At 36.7% G+C, this 21,995-nt stretch overlaps 1 protein-coding gene across 2 annotated transcripts in view; it reads left to right on the forward strand.

Moving 5' to 3' along the window:
• Positions 1 to 21,995, forward strand: part of INO80 (INO80 complex ATPase subunit) — a 133,092-nt gene that overhangs the window by 49,834 nt on the left and 61,263 nt on the right. For both annotated transcript variants that reach the window (XM_032621626.1, XM_032621627.1), the window contains exons 10-24: positions 291 to 486; positions 1,378 to 1,445; positions 2,536 to 2,745; positions 3,228 to 3,308; positions 4,182 to 4,277; positions 10,803 to 10,862; positions 11,304 to 11,446; positions 12,613 to 12,697; positions 13,662 to 13,779; positions 14,703 to 14,788; positions 17,460 to 17,627; positions 17,857 to 17,990; positions 19,009 to 19,076; positions 19,810 to 19,903; positions 20,674 to 20,845. In XM_032621626.1, the coding sequence (XP_032477517.1) occupies positions 291 to 486; positions 1,378 to 1,445; positions 2,536 to 2,745; positions 3,228 to 3,308; positions 4,182 to 4,277; positions 10,803 to 10,862; positions 11,304 to 11,446; positions 12,613 to 12,697; positions 13,662 to 13,779; positions 14,703 to 14,788; positions 17,460 to 17,627; positions 17,857 to 17,990; positions 19,009 to 19,076; positions 19,810 to 19,903; positions 20,674 to 20,845 (1,779 nt within the window). The remainder of the gene's footprint in view (positions 1 to 290; positions 487 to 1,377; positions 1,446 to 2,535; positions 2,746 to 3,227; positions 3,309 to 4,181; positions 4,278 to 10,802; positions 10,863 to 11,303; positions 11,447 to 12,612; positions 12,698 to 13,661; positions 13,780 to 14,702; positions 14,789 to 17,459; positions 17,628 to 17,856; positions 17,991 to 19,008; positions 19,077 to 19,809; positions 19,904 to 20,673; positions 20,846 to 21,995) is intronic.

A 21,995-nucleotide genomic window follows, 5' to 3' on the forward strand; every position in this document is an offset into this window, starting at 1 on the left:
ACAGTAAAGAAATAAGCATTTTAGACAGAAGCCTAGTGGAAAAAAGATTTTATTTTGTAAAGGAGAGCAAAACATAGGTTATTATTTGGCTATAAATGAAGATTATTCCTTGCTTTTAGTACCACTGACTTAGTTATAATAAAATTTGTTCATTAACAATTTTTACCTTTCTAAAGGTAAATACTTTGTAAAGGAATTGTTTGCAAACTATGTATAGTGAATTCTGTTGACTACCCTTGTATGTGATTGGTGATTTGACTCTTTTCACTTTCATCGTTTTTCCCCTTTAGGCCAAGAGGCAGCAGCGAAAACTGAACTTCCTCATCACCCAGACAGAGTTGTATGCCCATTTCATGAGTCGCAAACGAGACATGGGTCACGATGGGATCCAGGAAGAAATCTTAAGGAAACTGGAAGATAGTTCTACACAGAGACAAATTGACATTGGCGGAGGGGTGGTAGTTAACATCACACAGGAGGATTATGGTGAGTCCTGAATCAGGAATAGGAGGAAGGAGATACCCAAAATTTTTTCATATCTCAGGTTATACTCATCATTAATTCTTGCAAGTTTTGTCTTGATCAATAGGTAATATTGATCAAAAGGGGGATTTATTTTATTGGAGTAGGGGAAGTGTGAATGTTTGTATAAAATAAGCATATAAAAAACTTTTATTAAAGAATTTGAAAAGGAGAGGGTGTGGTTATATGATCTTGCAAATTTGGGAATATTTTGTGTGTTGATTTGTTCGTAGAAATAAAAGGTATTGTATCAGAAGAATTCAGTGAACATATCTAATTAGAGAAAATCATCTCTCACGTAACAGGATTCTTGATGATGTGAGTAAAGCATGAGAAGAGACTGTTTTGGTATTTTTGTGACCACACAGAGAGGGAGGAATTGGGGTAAAATTTGAGAGGAAGTTCACAGAGAATAGTGGTCAAGATCATGTTGAGTAAGAATAAGAGAAAATGAGAGTGCTTCAGATTATGTTGGGATTTACACAGTCTCTGTTTCTTCTTTTGGAATCACCTGGTATAAATATATTACAATTTTGAATCCTCATTGTCTTGCTTTTCCCCGCATCAGCATTGCTTCGTGCAAGAAACGCAGGATTGGGAGACTGGGGCTCAGTCTCCTGGTGGCTTTTGTGAGCTGGCTTTGGCTCCTAGAGACCATGGCAGCCCTCTGCCTCCATTGCCACTTCCAGGTCCTTACCTCTGTCAAGTAATTTGGGCCTTTCTTCTCCCTCACCCTCTGTGAACTTAGGGATAAATAGAATGTTGGCGTCGGGGATCCACATATGGTAGTATAAATTGCATCCTTAAAGGAGATCAGTTAATGAGGTGTTATAATCTACACCTTTCCCTTTTCAGATAGTAACCATTTCAAAGCCCAGGCCCTGAAGAATGCTGAAAATGCTTACCATATTCATCAGGCTCGGGTGAGTCTTAAAAATGAAATGTTGGGCCCTGGAAATACAACTTTTTACTTAGGTGGTCTTCCTTTAATCTTAATCATATTTTCAGTTAAAAACATTAATGGATGTGTACATGTGTATGTGACTGCATTGGGGGTGTGTGTGTCTCTATTTACTTTAGAGTAATAGAGGAATACCTGAGGAAAGATGGGAAACGAGCATTTACTTGTCTGAGCTTTAAGAATGTGTTGATTGACGCTAAGACAGTTTGTCTATTTTTTTTCTTCTGTCCTCCCTGGTAATCATGGGTAATACAGAATGAAGTGCATCATGGTTGTTTAGTGAAAAAGTCCACACTGTTGCATGTTAAGAAAGTTATATCATGTGTTAAAACTGCTAAGTTAGCACTTTCTTTTACTTTAGTAATAACTTGCTTGTTCATGATATAGTGACATTTAATGAAATCAGAAAGAAACTGCAGTTAGATCAAATTAAGTAAGGAAAATACAGTTTAATATACTGCATAGGAGCCCCTGTGTAACTTTGACAGGGTCCAAGTCAAGGATAGAGACAAACTCAACCTATTCCTCACCAACCCCAACCAATCAAACAGGTTTTATATCAGATCTTTAATAAATTCATTGATGAAGCAAGTAATTGTGTAATATGGCTTAGTGCCTGTCTATCAGAAGTGTATTCTCAATATAATTGTTAAAATAATTTTAAAATATTAGTAATATACTTTACGCTTGACCCTTGAGTAACTCTGGGAGTTAGGGGTGCCGACCCACCCTGCAGTCAAAAATCTTTGTATAACTTTACAGTCAGCCCTCCATACCTATGGATCCACATCCACATATCCAACCAACCACAGGATCAAGTAGTACTCTTGCACATACTTAGTGAAAAAACTTCACATATCAGTTGACCCACACAGTTCAAACCCATGTTGTTCAAGAATCAAGTGTATTATGCTTACATGTAATATATTACATTATATTATCAGAAAGTTTGTTCCAACTAGCACAAGTTAGATATATTGGCATTATGAATTTTATTTGAATTTAATTATTTTCCTCTTATATATTTCTTCTAATATATTTTTATTTTCCAGACAAGGTCATTCGATGAAGATGCAAAAGAAAGTCGAGCAGCTGCCCTACGGGCAGCAAACAAGTCTGGCACTGGGTTTGGGGAGAGTTATAGCCTGGCAAACCCATCTATCCGGGCTGGTGAGGATATTCCACAGCCTACAATTTTTAATGGCAAATTAAAAGGTTATCAGCTGAAAGGCATGAATTGGTTGGCAAATCTCTATGAACAGGTAAATTTTAGAACTATTCATACCCACTCTGTTTTGTTATCTGTTTTCCTAAAGTCGTTGGTTCAGTGTATTGTGAAATGAACACAAGATAATCTTTTAGATTTCATCCTTTTTAAAAAACTTTATCGTTTGACAAGAATCAGAAAGATATCTCTATATTTCTAACCTGGAGATTTTATTGGGGATTATTTGCATCATGTATAAAAGTTTGTCTTAAGTAGTCTTAGTAATAAACCTGATTGCACTTGTACCTGGATTAGATTAGCTGAAAAACTGGCTTTGGTGTGTTTGTCTCATGATTCAGAGTTGTAGCTGTGGAATTGGCAAAAGGAATCATTACAGTAGTAATAGTGCTAAAGCTGGGTATCTCTAGTCACTTTCGTTTGAACAAGTCTGACATTTTGGATAGTTCTTTTTGACAGTAAGTTGAACCCTGTGTAATGCAATGTGAGAGGTGTTGACTATGTGTATTTTTTTTCCAGGGTATTAATGGCATTCTTGCCGATGAAATGGGACTTGGTAAGACAGTACAGAGCATTGCCCTCCTTGCCCATCTGGCTGAGGTGGGTAGATGCATGCAGTCTTTTCTTCTTCCTCTCTCTCCATCCTAGGGTCATTTTCTATTGAGAATCAGCCATTATCAAGCAGTACACTAGACTCTGTAGCATACCAAGACAGTAGGACTTGCTCCTTGCCTTCAAGGCCTTTACAGGGTGATACAGTGTGGTGAAACATTCTGGTTTTCAAGAAGACTAGGACAGTTTCTAAGCATGTGTGTTTTCATTCCCCATCTCCCACTTCTGTAGAGAACCACCATCGTAGTGGCAAAAACACTGTAGTTAGTTAGATCAAAAGACCTGGTTTCACATCTCAGTTCTGTGCTTACTAGCAGTGTAAACTTGGACAATTCACTTAGCCTCTTTTGACCTGACTTCACTTTAACTCTGTGAGGTTTAGTTTCCACTTCTGCAAAGTGGGGATACTATCTACCTTACAGGAAATTTATGAGAATTAAATGAGAAGAAATGCGTGAAAGCATTTTGAAAAATGCAGAAAACTCTATACCAATTAAATAATAGTAAAATAGTTGTGATCATCTAGTATAAGGAAAAGCAACACATACAAGTCAGTATGTCATAAGTGCTTTGTGAATGATATAAACTAAGACCTGTAAGGGCAGGTGGGGAGTAATTGCTTGGTTTTCTTTTCCTCAAGGTGTGTGCGAGCAACTTCCTTGCCTGTGTTATTATTAACATAGAATATTATTTTTCTTGACATAGGATATTATCATTGAGTGTGCAGGTATGGGAGATACGAACCATTTCTCTTGTTGTAATGCATCTCCTATTCTTAAACTCCTCTTGTCGTTAATTATAATTTTGAATTAAATTTCTTCAGTTTTCCTGCAGTTGGTTGACCCAGTTTTTCTGTTTCAGAGAGAGAACATTTGGGGACCTTTCTTAATAATTTCACCTGCTTCTACACTTAACAATTGGCACCAGGAGTTTACTAGATTTGTTCCTAAATTTAAGGTAAAAATCAACAAAATTCTCTTGCTTTTTAAAATAAACTTTCTGATTCCTTTTTTGCTGCCTTACTTACTTAATTGCTCATAATAGCTTTTAATTTCTTGCATTTTTTTTTCAAAATAACCTTGCATACATTTCCTATCAAAGTTACTGATGGGAGCAGTAAGAGAGCATATTACATCCTTATGTTTTATGAGAAAGACAAAGTCCAGTTTGAGTGATTTGCTGCATTGATGACATGAATTGTAGCTCCTAGTGGTACTGCCATAATAGAAAATGTCTACCTTGCTGGCTTAATACAGGTTTTGATAAATCAAGGTACATATACTATAATTTATGGCATTGTTGTCCACACTCCTCCCCCTTCAAATTTATTCATAGATTATCTATTTTCTTGACACTCCAAAGCCAGCTCTTCAGTCTTGGTCCAGATTATAATGTCTAAGGTAGATAATGTGAGAGTTGCATTTAACTAATTCAGAGGAAAAGAATTGAGATTTAGGTAGGATGTGATCAGCAGGGAAATATGCTGCATCAAGTATGGACAAGATTTAAATAGGGGTTTAATTATGCAGAGTTGTTGGGATGTAAGAAAGAATGGGTAGGATTTTTTATATTTTTTGCAAGTAAAAGGAAGGAAATGAGTTAAATATTTGTTTTGTCCCTAAAGGAATATAATGATAATGAAGTTGCATGGTAAGGAGGATTTTTTGGAGATATGTATCGAGAGATATTGACATGATCTCTGATCTTGGGTCTCCATAATAATCATGGGTTCCATGCAATTTAAGAGGTCATGGGAGGTGTTTTTCTGGCTTATGCTTCATAAGGAATAGGGACATGTCTGGGATATTCCACTTTGGGGCACCTTTGTGTCTGTGGCCCCACCTTTGCGGCTGAATTAATAGACTTAGGAACTGTTTACAAGGCACATTAGGTATATGGCTTTTAGCTTGGCTGACTCATTCTTAACTTTCTAAGGAGGTGAGATCGTTCTAAGGCAATTTATTGAATATTTTCTCTAGGGTTTTTTCTCACTGAATAAGGAGCCCCTCATCTTTTTTCTGCTTTCTTGTTGTTGTTATTGTCGTTTAGTACATGTCAAACAATTAGGAGCTTGAAAAATTGTCTTAAAATTTTCTTCCAAACCACTAAAGTTTTCAATATTTCCTTCACTGGCCGATAGATGGCAATGTAGTACTACTTACATCATTGGTACCTCTCCTTTGACTTTATACCCATGCCTGAAACTGAGTTTCCATTTGCACGTGGAGTTTCCTTTTGAAGCTCTAGTCTAGGGGTCAGTAAAATATGGCCTGTGGGCCAATTGAAAGTGTACAATTCAGTAGTATTAAGTACATTTACAGTGTGGTACAATAATCACTGCTATTGTATTGCAGAATTTTATCATCATACCAAACAGAAATCTCCTTCCCATTAAGCAGTCACTCCCTATTTCACTTTCCCTCTTGCCCCTGGCTACCACAAATCTGCTTTATGTCTCTGTGGTTTGGTTATTCTGAATATTTTGTATACCTGGAATGTGGCCTTTTATGTCTGGCTGCTGCTTTTCACTTAGTAGGTTTTTCAAGGTTCATCATGTTGTAACATGTATCAGCACTTCATTCCTTTTATGACTGAATAATATTTCAGTCATAATATTATAACATAATATTATAGTGAATAATATTTCATTATTTGGGTATACTGTATTTTGTTTATCCATTCATCTGTTGATGGGTATTTTGGTTGTTCCTTTTGGCTATTGTTAATAGTGCTGCTATAAACATTCATGTACAGGTTTTTGTTTGAACACCTGTCCTGTTTTCAGTTCTTTTGGGTATAGACCTAGGAGTGGAATTGCTAAGTCACTTTATATTTAACTTATTGAGGAATCCACCACGTGTTCTTTTGTGCACCTTATGAGCTAAGAATAGTTTTTACTTTTTAAAATTGTTGATTAAAAAATATTTCGTAAAAAAAAAAAAAAATTTCGTAGCAAATGATATATGAAATTTAAATACATGTATATTGGAATACAGCCACACCTTTGATTATTTATTATTTATGGCTGCATTCACAGTACAACAGGCACAGTTGAGTAGTTGTGGCAGAGACTGTGTGGCCTACAAAACTAAAATTCTTACTATCTGGCCATTTATAGGAAAAGTTTAATGACCTCTGCTCTGTTGATTCATTGTTTCTATTACCATTACTCCTTTGAATTGTCAGAAATGTGTTTGCTTCCCTGTAGAACATAGTTAGAAGTAGACTCTGCTCAGATTTATAATCTGGTTACATTCAAAAGATACTTAGATCTATGATGATAACATCACAAAGTTCATTTTATTTGGCAGGTGTCTGAGTAACACTCATTTTATGGTTCTAGTATGATTAGTGCCTCTGACCTCCTTTTCCTCATGAAATAAGATATACATTTTTTCTCTAGTTAATGTACCACTTTTCATTCCTGAAATTGGCTATTCTGTATGTTTTCTATTTCATTTATTTCTGCTCTTTTATTATTCTTGTCTACTTTTTTTGTAAACTTTTTTCTTTTTCTGTCATCTTGAGATGGAGCTTAGATTGTTGATTTTCAGCTTTTTCTAATGTATATTTAAGGGTATTGCTTTCTAAGCATGACTATAGCCATCCAAAGGTTTGATGGTCACATTTTCATTATCTTACAATGCAAAATACTGTCAGCTTCTACTGTAAGTTCTTATTTGATTCATGGGTTATTTAAAAGTGTTGTTTTTACTCTGTACACAAATGATGTTTTCTAGTTATCTTTTTGTTATTTATAGCTTAAATCCACTGATAAGAAAACATGCTTTTTATTATTTTAATCCTTTGAAATTTGTTGCTTTGCTTTCATAGCTCAGCATATGGTCAGTTTTTATAAATGTCCTGTGTGTGTTTGAAAATAATAGTTATTCTGTACTTGTTGAGTACAGTGTTGTATATATGTTGATTAGGTCAAGTTTGTTAACTTGTTCAGCTCTTTTGTATCTTTACTCATTGTTTGTCTGCCTCTCCTATTACTGACTGAAAGAGGTGTGTTAATATTTGCAACAAATATGGATTTATCCATTCTGTTTTCTTCTGTTTTTGCTTTGAGGCTGTGAGATGTATACAAATTTATAATTTTATCTTCCTGGTGAATGAACCTTTTATTATTATGAAATTCCTCCTTTAAGACTTTTGCCTTAAAGTCTATTTTCTCTGATATTAAATAGCTTTCTTTTGGTTAGTATTTGCATGGTATCTTTTTCGTCTTTTTACTTTTAACCATTCTATAGCCTTACATTTAAGGTGTATTTCGTGCCTTTTATTTGGAATAGTTGTGCTTACTTTTAATGTAATTATTGATATATTGTGTTTAAAACTGCTGCCTTGCTCTTTGCTTTCTACTTCTTTTTTTAAATAGGGTTGTTATTGTGTTTATGGTTTTTAGTTTTTACTTTTAAAATATTTATTTATTTATTTGATAGTGCTGGGTCTTTAGTTGCGGCTCACCAGCTCCTTAGTTGCGGCATGCATGTGGGATCTATTTCCCCAACCAGAGATCAAACCCGGGCCCCCTGCATTGGGAGTGCAGAGTCTTAACCACTGTGCCACCAGGGAAGTCCCTGCTTTCTGCTTCTTTCACCTGTTCAGCTTTACTTTTTTTTCCTTTTGAATCCTTTTGGATTGATTAGATTTTATCATTCCTTTTTTTTCCCTCTCCCTTTTAAACTTGCTAATTATATATTCATTCTGTTATTCAGTAGATACCCAGGAGAATACCACATGCACCCTTAACTTTTTCAAAAGTAATATAAATTAGTACTGTTAATACTTTCCAGACAGTACAAAGACCTTAGTAGAGTACTGTAACTACATCCCCCTTCTCTAGACTTACATGCTGTTGTTTTTGTATATATTTTATATTTTAAACCCCAGAACACATTATTATTTATACATTTAAAACTTACTTAGATTTATTCATATTACTTACATATTCATTGCTCATTGATCTTCATTCCTCCTTGCATATTTGTGCTTTCATTTGGCTGACGTTTTTCAAAAGAACAAAGGACATCAAGCTATGGATTCTAGAAGCACTTTGAGCCCCATAACAATAAAAAAAAATGAAAGTCACACCTAGAAACATCACAGAAAAGTGCTGAATTTTGCATTCTTTTGTTTCTCCATGCTTTAGTCTGGATATTTCCTTCTGACCTCTCTTCAAGTTCACTAATCAGCTCTTCAGCTGATTCTATCTGCTGTTAAACTCGTCACTGAATTCTTTTTTTTGTTTTTAATTTTTAAAAAAATTTTTGTACTTTAAAGATGTTCTGTGTTTTCCAGTTCTACTTCTTATGGTTGTTTTCCTGTATGTTATGTGTCTTCCCCGCCCCCCCGGCTACTTTTTTTTTTTTTAATTTGTTTTATTTATTTATTTTTGGCTGCGTTGGGTCTTCATTGCTGCATGCAGGCTCTCTCTAGTTGTGCCGAACAGGGGCTATTCTTTGTTGCGGTGCGTGGGCTTCTCATTGCAGTGGATTCTCCTGTTGCCGAGCATGGGCTCTAGGCACGTGGGCCTCAGTAGTTGTGGCACGCAGGCTCTAGAGCGCAGGCTCGGCAGTTGTGGTGCACGGGTTTAGTTGCTCTGCAACATGTGAGATCCTCCCAGACCAGAGCTCGAACCCGTGTCCCCTGCATTGGCAGGTGGATTCTTAGCCACTGCACCACCAGGGAAGCCCTCGTCATTGAATTCTTAATTTTAATTATATTTTTTCAGTTCTAAAAATTCCCTTTGATTCTTTTTTTTTTTTTTTTTTTTTTTTGTGGTATGCGGGCCTCTCACTGTTGTGGCCTCTCCCGTTGCGGAGCACAGGCTCCGGACGCGCAGGCTCAGCGGCCATGGCTCACGGGCCCAGCCGCTCCGCGGCATGTGGGATCCTCCCGGACCGAGGCACGAACCCGTGTCCGCTGCATCGGCAGGCGGACTCTCAACCACTGCGCCACCAGGGAAGCCCCCCTTTGATTCTTTTATAGTTTCTAGTATACCACTGAAATTCTCAATCTTTTAACTCAATGAACAAACTTGCTTTTTTTTTTTTTTTTTTTTTTTTTGGCAGCGTTGGGTCTTCATTGCTGCACGCAGGCTCTCTCTACTTATGGCGAGTTGGAGCTACTCTTCATTGCGGCGCATGAGCTTCTCATTGGGTGGCTTCTTTTGCTGTGGAGCACGGGCTCTAGGCACGCAGGCTCAGTAATTGTGGCTCGCGGGCTCTAGAGCGCAGGCTCAGTAGTTGTGGTGCACAGGTTTAGTTGCTCTGCGTCATGTGGGATCTTCCCAGATCAGGGCTCAAACCCGTGTCCCCTGCACTGGCAGGCAGATTCTTAACCACTACGCCACCAGGGAAGCCCAAAACGAGCATTTTTTTAAAAGTTTGTTTCTAAAATTTTTGTTATCTAGATCTCCTGTGGGTTTGTTTCTTTTATCTATATTTCATGTTGGTTTTCAGTTATGTGGTCTAGTCTTTCCATAGCTGATTTTTTTGTTTTGTTTTGTTTTTGTTTTAATGCCAGACATTGTATAGGAAAAATTGTAGAGATAATTGTGGGCTCTGGATACTGTTTTCTTCTTCCTGAGAGAGGATTAATGTGTGTTTGGGGTTTTGTTGTGGATTTTTTTGCCTATAGTAATTTTTTTTCTGGGGCAATAATAATCCAAAGCCCCCTTAATCTAGTCAGGAATTGAGATGATTTGAAACCAGGATTCAGTACCTGATAAAGCAAGTGTATGTATAGTTTACCTTTACTACAGGTGTGTATCTATCTTTTTTTTTTTTTTTTTTTTTTTGTGGTACACGGGCCTCTCACTGTTGTGGCCTCTCCCGTTGCAGAGCACAGGCTCCGGATGCGCAGGCTCAGCGGCCATGGCTCACGGGCCCAGCCGCTCTGTGGCATGTGGGATCTTCCCGGACCGGGGCACGAACCTGCGTCCCCTGCATTGGCAGGCGGACTCTCAACCACTGTGCCACCAGGGAACCCTGTGTATCTATCTTTTGATTCCCAACTTAAGGCCAGGGAGGTGGGTGGTTATCAGAATCCCTCCTCCTTGAACTACAGTTTTTGTTTTGTGGTCCTGTGTCTCTTTAAAAAAAAAATACAAACAAAAACAAAAAACAACTTTTCTGTTTCTCAGCCTCTCAACTAGAACTTTTGGGAAGGATCAGCACCCACAGGGGGAACATGTTCCAGATGCCAGGCTTTCCTCTCTTTTCTACATCTGGGCTGTATAATTCTCCACTGGCTCAGTAGCCCTCTGAAGCCTTCAAACAGATGTTTTGTATCTGTGTTTTAACATGGTCAGTAGGAGGAGTGCTAGTCCAGCACCTAGTGCGGCAGTGACAGAAGAGGAGCTCTTATGTTCATTCTATTAGGTTTTTAAAAAATCATTCTGAATAACGTATTTGTGATGATACTTTTAAGATTATCACTAGGAAATAATCTGTATATTGGTCCTTTTTCCAGGTGCTACCATATTGGGGAAATCCTCATGATAGAAAAGTTATCAGGAGGTTCTGGAGTCAGGTAATTTTCAGCTTACTGCACACGCATGCACACACACATATACATGTTCACACATATGCGCAGTCATTATTTCTCCAGTTGATTTGAGTAATTTCACTTACATAAAATCTTCTTATATGTTTCTGGACACTAGGCAGGTGTACTTTTTTTCTTTTACAATGCTTTTCCTGTTATAGACAATCAGCTGGACTTGAAGTCCAGGATTAAGTAAGAACTTTTTTCTTTAATAAGCTGAAGACTAGTTTTTAACAAGGTTTGTGGTTAAGGTAACTACCTTAAAAACAGTTATGCTTTTAATTCACTGCACATCTCCTACATTGGAGAAGTATATCTTTAGAGCTATCTTAAACTTCTTGGCCTTAGAAAATGAATTCTATTCCTCATTGTCTTATTATGACTTATTAGGTATCTCTTTTCACCCTTGCCCTCTTATGTTTACAGAAGACCCTCTACACTCAGGATGCCCCCTTCCATGTGGTTATCACCAGTTACCAGCTGGTGGTGCAGGATGTAAAGTATTTCCAGCGAGTCAAGTGGCAGTACATGGTATTGGATGAGGCTCAGGCGCTCAAGAGTAGTTCCAGGTAACATGAGTAGTAGAAATAAAGCCTGTGGACTGAGGATATATAGATACATAGATATGTGTGTCTCATATACACACACATGTGAATGAAGATCAGAGAGATTTGAAAACATGGTATATGGCTTATATGTGGTCTTATGGTCTCTGCATAAGCCATATATCTGACCAGAAGGCATAAATTCTCTTCAGCATTTTCATGGAATATACATATTAATGTTTAGAGTATAAAGATTTTCCTCAGCTTTTTTTCTCCCTATTCAGTAATTATGGCATTTTAACCGATTTTTGTTCTTCAAGGAAATTTTCTGTGGAGGAAGGGGTGTTTGCTCATTGCTTCAGGGATTATTTTAGACAGGAGATCGTAGTAGGAAGTAGAATGTTACATTATGTGGATTGTAGCTTCTACTGTTTTATTAAGGTTATCCTAGTCCCTGAATGGTTATTAGATGCCCAAGAACCCTTTTATTGGAAGTTACATGTTTAAAATGTTCTAATACCTTTAAGTTCCCAAACTGAATAGTAAATGAGTGCTTGGCTAGAAAGTGTTCAGTGGTATTAGACCTTGGGTTTGATGGATTTTTATTAACTCTTGGTGAGCCCATAGGGCTTTCTTAGAAGTCCACGTTAACTGGCAGGATGGTATTTTCCGTGGAACTTTCCATCCTCTAACGAGCATTATTTCATATTTTACTCTTTTGAAGTAGGGCATGCTTGTGGCCAGGAGCAGTAGACTCACGTTGCATTTTCTTCTCACACCCTTTCTCTTTCTCCATTGCTCCCTCCAAACTCACACTGGAAGCGCATAGAGTAATAATTTTAAAACCTACTACTGTAGATAATACTTTATAATTATATGGTCTGTATCAACAAAACTGACCAAAGGTAGTAGAGGACTTTTATCAAGCCAGAAAGGATCCTACTCTGCTATTCGAGGGCTTTTTTTAATATATACCCTAATACCACGTTTTCAGTATAGAGTCAGTTCCTTTGAAATTTCCTGTCGTCAGCTTTGTTGAGTAATATTTTTCAATTGTGTTCATGGTAGAGTATTGATACTTGATTTTGAGTGTTTGTTATTTTTTTGAAAAGCATTTTTAGAAATAAGGGGTCTCAATAGGGTGAATATTTACTGCTAACTTGGAATTTGTAATTCATCTTACTGGACAGTGTTCGTTGGAAGATACTCTTGCAGTTTCAGTGTCGGAATCGGCTTTTGCTAACTGGGACCCCCATTCAGAACACCATGGCAGAGGTAGGCACTAGTAAAGACCTCAGTTTTATGTCTGCATTAAACAGAGTGGCTCCAACACAGAATAAAATTCTTTACCCATGCCTACCTGGAGTGTTACGGCTTTGTATAAATTACAATCCCCACATAAAAGGAAGAATTTGACCATGGCTTGCCCTAAGTGGTTTTTTTGGGGGGGGCATCATTACTATTTTCTCATTCTCTGGCAAAAGGCAAATAAATTTCTTTATTCCTTCGTTTCTTATATAATCATGATCACATTAAGAATGCTACTCATCTAATGCAGAGATATTTTTATACTAGAATAAAAAGGTAATATTCTTTGACACTGAGAGGAGCTAAAATTCTTTGTTTGGGGAAGATAATTTTATCTTCTAGAATAGGGGTCAGAAAACTTTCTGTAAAGAGCCAGATAATAAATATTTAGACTTTATAGGCCGTATAGTCACTGCACAGCTACTCAACCTTCTATTGTAATGTGAAAGCAGCTATATATATATAGATATAAATGAATAGGTGTGACTATGTTCCAATAAAGCTTGATTTACAAAAATAGATGGCAGACCAGACTTGGCACCACAAGGCGTAATTTGCTGACCCCTGATCTAGAGTTATTATTAGCAAGTTATGCTGCCTCAGACTGTGTTCAGTTGTGGAATGGATCTTTATATAAGATCTTTAAAACTATCTCACTGCACAAGCTGAGCCGGACTTGCACTTTCAGACTTTCAGTGGGAAATTAATTGAAAAATAGTTTTTTGCTATAGTACCTTATAGAATTAGAGTTGGTCGATGAGGCAGTGTGCTTACACACTCATTCTCTCTCACTTACTCACACATACACATGCTCCTAGACACAGATACACAGACCTGCAACTTCACTCTTTCTCTCTCCAAACTCTCATCATGTCTTCACATACTATTGTTTTGTTGCTCTATAGTTACTTTGCTTTTTGTTTGTTTCCAGCTCTGGGCTCTGCTGCATTTCATTATGCCAACATTATTTGATTCACATGAGGAATTTAATGAATGGTTTTCCAAGGACATTGAGAGCCACGCTGAAAACAAATCTGCCATAGATGAGAGTGAGTACTTTTATGAACTTTCATTCTTTCTACCTATTAGTGTAGGCAACTACATAATTCTGTATTTTCTTGTATATGAAGAATTTTTCTTCTGGTATGCATAGAAGGATCTGAGAGAAAAGTTTTTTCTCTTTTAAAATAATTATGTGCTTTGTACATATTTAAAAGAGTCCAAAAAGGACTAACTCAAGTGATGCTCCTGTAGTGTTGACTAATCAAGGCAGAACAGGCAAAATTCACATTTTGGATTGCGAAATCCTCATTTTCCACGTAGATCCTGAAAAATTTTATATTCTTTGTGGAATGGGGTAAGACTTTTTGCCTGTGATAAAACCAGAAAATATTACAAGGATAATTTTAGTTATTTTCTCTATATATTAGGATTTGTTTCTCCTGTAAACATTTTTTAACCTCGTTTATCAATTTCTTTTTACCTCTTGACTAATATTTTAAGAGAGTTATGAGGTATTTATTACATAACATGAAGTGCCACCTACTAGCTATTAGAAAAGTCTTTAAGTAATTTCTTATACTACATGTTGTTAATTTGCTGATATACATTGAAAAAATGATTTTTGGGGAACACTGGGAGTCCCAGATAGCTTGCATTAGACCTGTCTGAGAACCCTATTATTGATAGAATGTTCCTAAAACACTCTAAAGGTGAATTCAAATAAAAATAAAGCCATCCTTACTGGTTTGAGTAAATGAGAGCAAAATGCATTTGCACAATTGACTCCAGGAAGGTGTTGTGGAAAGTTCAGATCCCTTGGCTTCCTCCTTGCGATTGTTTGTCTTCTTTTAGAAAATCATTGAGCCAAAAGGTGTTAGAATGGTTTAGTGAAGGGTGGTCATGATATTTCTTTTGTTTGTGTTAAATTGATATAATGTATTATTTGTCGGTGGGGCTCCTGGCATTTCAGATCAACTCTCTCGCTTACACATGATCTTGAAGCCATTTATGCTGAGGAGAATCAAGAAAGATGTGGAAAATGAATTGTCTGACAAGGTAAGGAAAGAAGACCTTGTGAGTTTATGCCTTAATAGGCACCAACCTAGGGTTCCAGGGTGAAAAGAAATTCCTTGGTAGATGTTTAGTTGAAGGGTAATTAGTTTGATTGATAGGAGACCTTTAAACTTGAGAGGGTCAAAGAAGACTTAAAATGAGTCAAATAATGAAGGCAAGTAATAGTTTTTTCTTCTTCTTGTTTTATACTTTTTATTACAGAGAGTTTGAAACATTACAAAAGTAGAAAAAAAGAGTATAATGAACTTCATATAGTTTAAATGATCAACTCATGACAATTTTTCACCCCTCTACATTCTGAAGCAGATCCCAGATGTCTTTTGTTTCATTTATAAATATTTTCATGGGTGTCTCTAAAAGATTTGGTGTTTTTTAAAATACATATTCACATATCATTATCACCTCTGCTAAAAAAAGGCAGTTATTTCATTGTAGTATCACATACCCAGTCAGTGCTCAGATATTCCCAGTTGTCTTTGTGTATGCTTTTTTCTTTCTCTCTCTTTGAAAAAGTATTCGGCTTTTGAAACCAGAATCCAAGCAAGGTCCACACATAGTATTTGGGTGCTATGTCTCTTAAGCATCTTTTAGTCCCACCCTACTTTTTCTCCCCTTGGAATTCTTTGTTGAAGAAACCGAGTTGCTCGTCCTGTAGAATTATCCCACATACTGGATTTTGCTGGTTGCATCATTGTGGTGTTGTCTAACATGTTCCCCTGTCTCCTGTATTTCTGCAGACTGAGAGATAGATTTAGAAGTTTAATGTGCTTTGGGTTGTAATATTTTTTCTCATAAAAAGTCAGTAATTTTGGTTTATAAATAATGTTTTTTGGATCTTACCAGACTTCTGTAGTTTTCTATTATCTCTTGTGAATCCTCCCCATATTTTCCTTCCTTTTTTCACCCAGTTCCCAGTCCTTTGGGGTATGTTCCCATCTCCCATAGATTGCACCTGTTCCTCACAGTTCTGCTGTCTATATAAAAAGCATCTTTCCAGGTTCTTGATAATATCAGGTCATTCTCTCTGTCACTGCCAGAAGGCTGGATCATTTTGAAATTAGTAACTCTCTTACAAGATTGTGGTGGAGATGTACACCTTCAAAGAGAGGAATAGAAGTGTACCTTTGTTTTATTCCTTTTAAAACATCTTTATGGCTGCTTTGTGAAACTGGCTGATTTTAACTGAATAGCAGTTCACACAGATGTGTACCTGATAGAAAGAAAGTACTTTATAAAAAAAATGGATCCTTGAGGCTTTTATATCAGAAACAGCTTAAAAACAATAGCAATATCATAATGTCTGTTATTTAGTGGTCATTAGGGAGGTGATCAAAAGAGGTATGGTTCTTAACCACTGTGCAGAGTATAAATTTCTTAAACATCAGTAATGTTTCTAATCTGTTATTAAATAGTATATTATTTATAATATAATAAATAATAGTATTTATAGTATAGTTCAATAGTATTTATAGTATAGTTCAATAGTATAGTTCAGTAGTATTATTGAACTCTTACTGTCTGCCAGCAACTGGTCCGTAGAGATGCAGCTTCCAGGTTCTGTTCAGATTTCCAAGGGGGATGAATACATAAATAGCTAGTACTGTATCATAAGATATGCAATGATTATCTATGTGAAATATAATGGGAACATAGGTAAGGGAGTAGTTCTATTAGGGAAGGTTAGAGAAGGTATCAAAGCAGAGATGACATGTGAGCTAGATCTGGAATAATGAGTTGGCATTTACTAGGAAAACATGGTAGGAAGGGGTGCTAAGCAACAAGAGTGAACAAAGGTAGAGCAATATTCAAATAGGCAGCATGTTTGGCAAACATTATTCAGACTGTTATAGCTAATATATATAGGAGGACTTGATGAGATTGGGATAATATGCTGAGTTAGATTATGGGAGGCCTCTGCCTACAGGAGAATTTTTAATATTTTACTATAGGCAGTAACTTACATTGAAGGTTTTTCAGCAGTTGAGTACCTTATAAGAATTGTATGGAAAGTTTCTTGGAACCAGGAGAGACTAGAGGCAGGAAGCTCCCACAGTAATAGCAGTATAGATTAGATATGATGAGATCCTGTATTAAAGCAATGGGAATGGTCAGAAAAGGTGGTTAGAGGTAGATTTCCAGGTTGAGTTGAGGGTCTTAGGAAATGATAGAACATGGGGTATGAGAGAGAAAAAATCAGAGGTGACTGAAGTTTCTGTTTGGGCAACTGAGTGATAATGCTGTTAATAAATTAAGTAAATTGTGAAAGAGAATTTTTTTCTGATATGTCACAAATGCAGTTGCTACAGACTCTGAGTGATACTATTATGGTAGGTAGTTGGAAATATTGGGCTGGGGATGTTGGGAAATATATTTTTGCAAGTCACTGTGATGGATGGTAGTTGGGGTTATTAGAAATGGAAGAGGTCGCCCAGGGACAGCATGTAGAGTGAGTGACAAGGGAAGAGGGTCAAAGAAGGCACATTTTTCTGGATAATTAGCCATATCACAGGTTTATAGAGATACTGAGTTTCTAGAAATATGTATATTGTTTTTTCCAATCATAATCTGCCTTGCATGAGTTTCCAACTTTATGCTGATACTGAGTTTTCTTACAGACTCTTTTCAAAATATAAATGTCCTTATTGATTTTTAGATTGAGATTCTAATGTATTGCCAACTGACCAGCCGACAGAAGCTGCTATATCAGGCACTAAAGAACAAAATTTCCATTGAGGATTTATTGCAGTCTTCTATGGGCTCTACCCAGCAAGCACAGACAACCACCAGCAGCCTCATGAATCTGGTCATGCAGTTTAGGAAGGTAAGAGCTTAGATCAGCTGCCTTGGAGTTGTCTTTATTATTAACCCACTTCAAGAAAAAAGGCTCTATCTTGCCTTGATGCCAAATAAACAAAGGCAGTTAAAAAAGGATGAAAATGGGAAAGTATATATTCATAAAGGTAAACATGTAGGGTTTGGGATTCCTCCAACGTTTCATAGAGTGATGTCTGCACATGACAATATTGTCTTATCATTTCCTTTCCTGTTAGGTGTGTAATCACCCAGAGTTATTTGAACGACAAGAAACTTGGTCTCCATTTCATATTTCCCTAAAGCCATACCAGATTTCAAAGTTTATCTACCGTCATGGACAGATCAGGGTCTTCAACCATTCTCGAGACAGGTGAGCAAATATTAATATCTGTTTGCTCTAAGAGTGTTTTTGTATAATTTGGGGTTTTGTGGCTTAGATAAATTTAATTGAGAGTGAGTTTCACAACGAGGTGTTTAAGCAATGGGTGGACCACTATTTGTTGAGGGATCTTGTGATAGGATCTGTGCACTATCAGGAGTTTAACTGGCACTTCCAGTTGCCTTTCTGAGTGAGGAATGTGCACCTGTGTGCAAATATGTACCTGTACCAAGAGAGATCAGCAAATGTCTCTGCCTCAGTACTGAAATTGCTTTGCGACGGTTTATACACTTGGAATAGCACTTGTGGAAGAACTGATTGGATTTCAAATTAATCAAATTTATCTTCTTCCCAGAATCAGCAGTCACAGATTTGGTAAAAGTGAAGTGATTGTTAATGGTAATATGCTAGAAACCATTTCCATTCAGAAAATGGCTGTGTATGTACATTCTGCACCTCCGAGTGAGGGTGGCCCTGGCTTCTGGATTTTTTAACAAGCTCCCAAAGGATTCTTGTGCACACCTGCACTTGAGAACCATAGATTTAGAACGCTCCTTCTGTAGAGAGACAATATAAACAGTACTTTCAAAATAATCATCAACAACATCTAGCCTGATACTATTGAAATTGAGACACATTTCTTGGGTTTAATTTTAGGAATTCTTTGTCTGTGATAGCTCCAGGCTAGTACTTAACTAGATGGGCAGGGGGAAACAACCAGAGTTGTAGTGATTTTTGTTTAATATAGTATATAGCAACTTGCAGTGCTAGAATTGTGCTTCTCTGAAATAAAATGAGACCACTTTGAACTTGTATTATAATCTACTACCTTTATTAAGTACTTAGTACTTTCTGACATATATGTTATGATTTTGTCTGGCAACAAACTTCTCAGAAGTAGAAACAGTTTCAAACCTTAAATGATTCTTTTAGTTTGGAACCTCCAGTTTAGTTAAGTTCCTGATATTTATATTTGGGTTTGGATTTATTTTATTTACTTACTTTACAGGTGGTTAAGGGTTCTTCTTTCTCCATTTGCACCGGACTATGTCCAGCAGTCTCTGTTTCACAGAAAAGGTAGGTGTTTTGATCTTTGAGAAGGGAAGAATGCCAAGGATTTATCAGGATGCTCTTTGTTTTGCTAAGTTGGAACTAGTAGTGGCTTTGCGTGAATTCTAGGCCTTTATTTATAAAGTCTTGATAAGATTTAAGTAAATTAGTTGTCTTCATCTATAGATGCTAGGCTTTTTGGCTATAACAGGAAGCAATAAAAATTTTTTTGGATTAATTGTTTTCCATTTTGATTGACCTTCCATCTTTATTTTACACCTGCCTCTTAAGAATTTCTTACAACCTCTGAATAGAGGTGTGATAGAGACAATGCAGGACTCTTGTTAGTGTGGGACTCTTAGGTCCCTCCTCCTTAGTTTAAGGAAAGGAAGCTGCTCAACTTTGAGCATTGTCCAGAGTATTAAGGCAGAGGTTCAGAAACACCTCTGTGTTTTCCTTTTCTTTTTTTTTCCTGGCATGATAAAAAGAGGAAGGCAGTTAGCCAAGAATCCAAAACCCCAGAGGTAACTGATGAGCCAACTCCACTCTGGCCCATATATGCCATATCTCATAGGTCTGCCTTTTCTACTTATGATTGTAATACAAAAATATGACATACTGTCTAATATCAAAGTGGCTGTATTGGAACCTTTAAAATAGTTTTTGATTCTTAAGTCAAAATTCAGCAGTTCAGCAGGCTTTAGTTGAGTATTGCCTCTTGGTTTTCTGTTGGGTTTAACTTTGTCCTTTGATATTCCAGGTGTTAATGAAGAAAGCTGTTTCTCTTTCCTTCGCTTTATTGATGTATCTCCAGCTGAAATGGCAAACCTCATGCTTCAGGGACTTTTGGCCAGGTGAGAAGTTTGCTCATTGTTTGAGAGAGCAGTTGGGAATAAACAGGGGCGAAGGTCGAATACTGTGAAATTAAATATTTACTATTATATCATCTTACAGAGCCTCTCATTCTTTTTGTATTGTTAAGAATTAAAATTTTTATAAGGAAATCATACTTTTGATCCTTTAATAATTGCATGATGCTTCGTGATATACCTTAAATAAAAACTATTTAGGCTCTTCTCCCAAATGCTACCAGAAGGTCTTCAATTCTTCTTAATTTCTAGGTAGACTACTTTGTTTTATTTGTTTCTACAGGGCAAATGATGACTGATGATTCCTTTAGTTAGTAGTGATTGCAGCATAGCCTGCCTTACATATTCAGGGAAGCTTAGTTCTCTTTTCTTATTCTTTGGAATAATGGCTGTTACTTAATTTATTACTTTGTATCTGTGTAAAAAATAGTGACCTCATTAGGAGAGGCTGTCTCCTTAGTATAAGGATGTTTTTATTACAGTTTTTGTGATAGAGTTGAATATTCCTTAATTCTGAGAGGAGCTTTACAGAGGATTTTCGTTTTCATAGTAGCAAACCAATTCATGCCAAAGATAGAATTTATAGAACAAAAGTATGAACTGGCTTTATCTGAAAGTAGGAAAGAGCTGTGTCTAAAATGTTCAAGATTTACAAAAGAGACATGTTAATGAGAGACAAGGTTCCTCACTGCTATGAACTACCCTCAGCCCTCCATGGAGCATTGAATAAGCATGTCTGCTGTGGTTTGTTTCAGATGGTTAGCTCTTTTCCTGTCTCTGAAAGCCTCCTACAGGCTCCATCAGCTGCGCTCCTGGGGAGAGCCAGAAGGGGAGAGCCGGCAGAAATATCTGAGAAACAAGGATTTCCTTCTTGGGGTTAATTTTCCACTCTCCTTTCCCAACCTTTCCAGCTGCCCTTTGTTAAAGGTAAGCAATTGTTTCAGCATCAGTTATCTGTGTAGTACTCCCTTCCCTTTTCTTTGAATCAATAAAAGTAATAAAGTAAATGAAGACCTGAGGGAGTCAAAAAGTTCCCAGAGGAGTGGGAGCAGTGTAGTGTTATAGCTTATTACATATCACTTAATAGACATTTTATGTGTGTGTGTGTGTGTGTGTGTGTGTGTATATATATATATATATATATATATTTAATATATGTTTTGTATATGACTTTACTGTGAAATACACAGATCTTAAGTATACAACTCTTTGAATTTGTACATGTGTATATACTTGTGTAACAACTGCCTAGATGAAGGTATAGAATATTTCCAGCACCCAGAAGTCTCCCTCATACTTCTTCCCATTTCAAACCTCTAGTTCAGAACAAATCAACAAATATAGGTAATCACTATTCTACTGCTATCATCCTAGATTATTTTACCCTGTTTTTGAACTTAATGTAAATGGAATGATCCAGTGTGTACTCTTTTGTGTCTGGCTCCTTTCCCTCAATTATTATGTCTGTAAGATTCATCCATGTTGCACTGTAGCATTCTTTTTTAATGCTATGAAGTGTTCCATTGTCTGTTTCTAATCACAATTTATTATTGTACCGTTTTTATTTATTTATTTGGCTGCATCAGGTCTTAGTTGCGGCATGCAACTAAATGGGATTGCTGTATCATCACGTATACGTATGTTTAGATTTAGTTCCCACTGCCAAACATTTTTCCAAAATGGTTTTTCAAAGTTAAACTCCCACCAGCAATGTGAGAGATTTATTCTTGTAAATCTTGCCTATCCCTGGTATTGTTGGCCCATTTTTTTTGAATTTGTGGTTTTCAGTTGCATTTCCATGGAAAGTAATGATGCTGAGCACTTTTTCATATAACTGTTTGCCATTGTATAGTAGGTAAGGGGAAAAGGGATAGGAAATAAGTGATAGGTGATAGGTGCAGATACAGATCATGTGAGGCCTCATAAGTTAATGCTAAGGATTTGGGTTTTATTCTGAATGAAATGGGTGTAACACTGGAGAGTTTTAGTAAGAGACTTGTATGTTTATATGTTGTAGTTCTTCAACTAGATTAAAAGTTTAGAAGGTAGAACTTTTTCTTTGTATCCTCTAGAAAAT

The sequence above is a fragment of the Phocoena sinus genome, chromosome 2, assembly GCF_008692025.1.
Source record: "Phocoena sinus isolate mPhoSin1 chromosome 2, mPhoSin1.pri, whole genome shotgun sequence".
Taxonomy (NCBI): Eukaryota; Metazoa; Chordata; class Mammalia; order Artiodactyla; family Phocoenidae; genus Phocoena; species Phocoena sinus.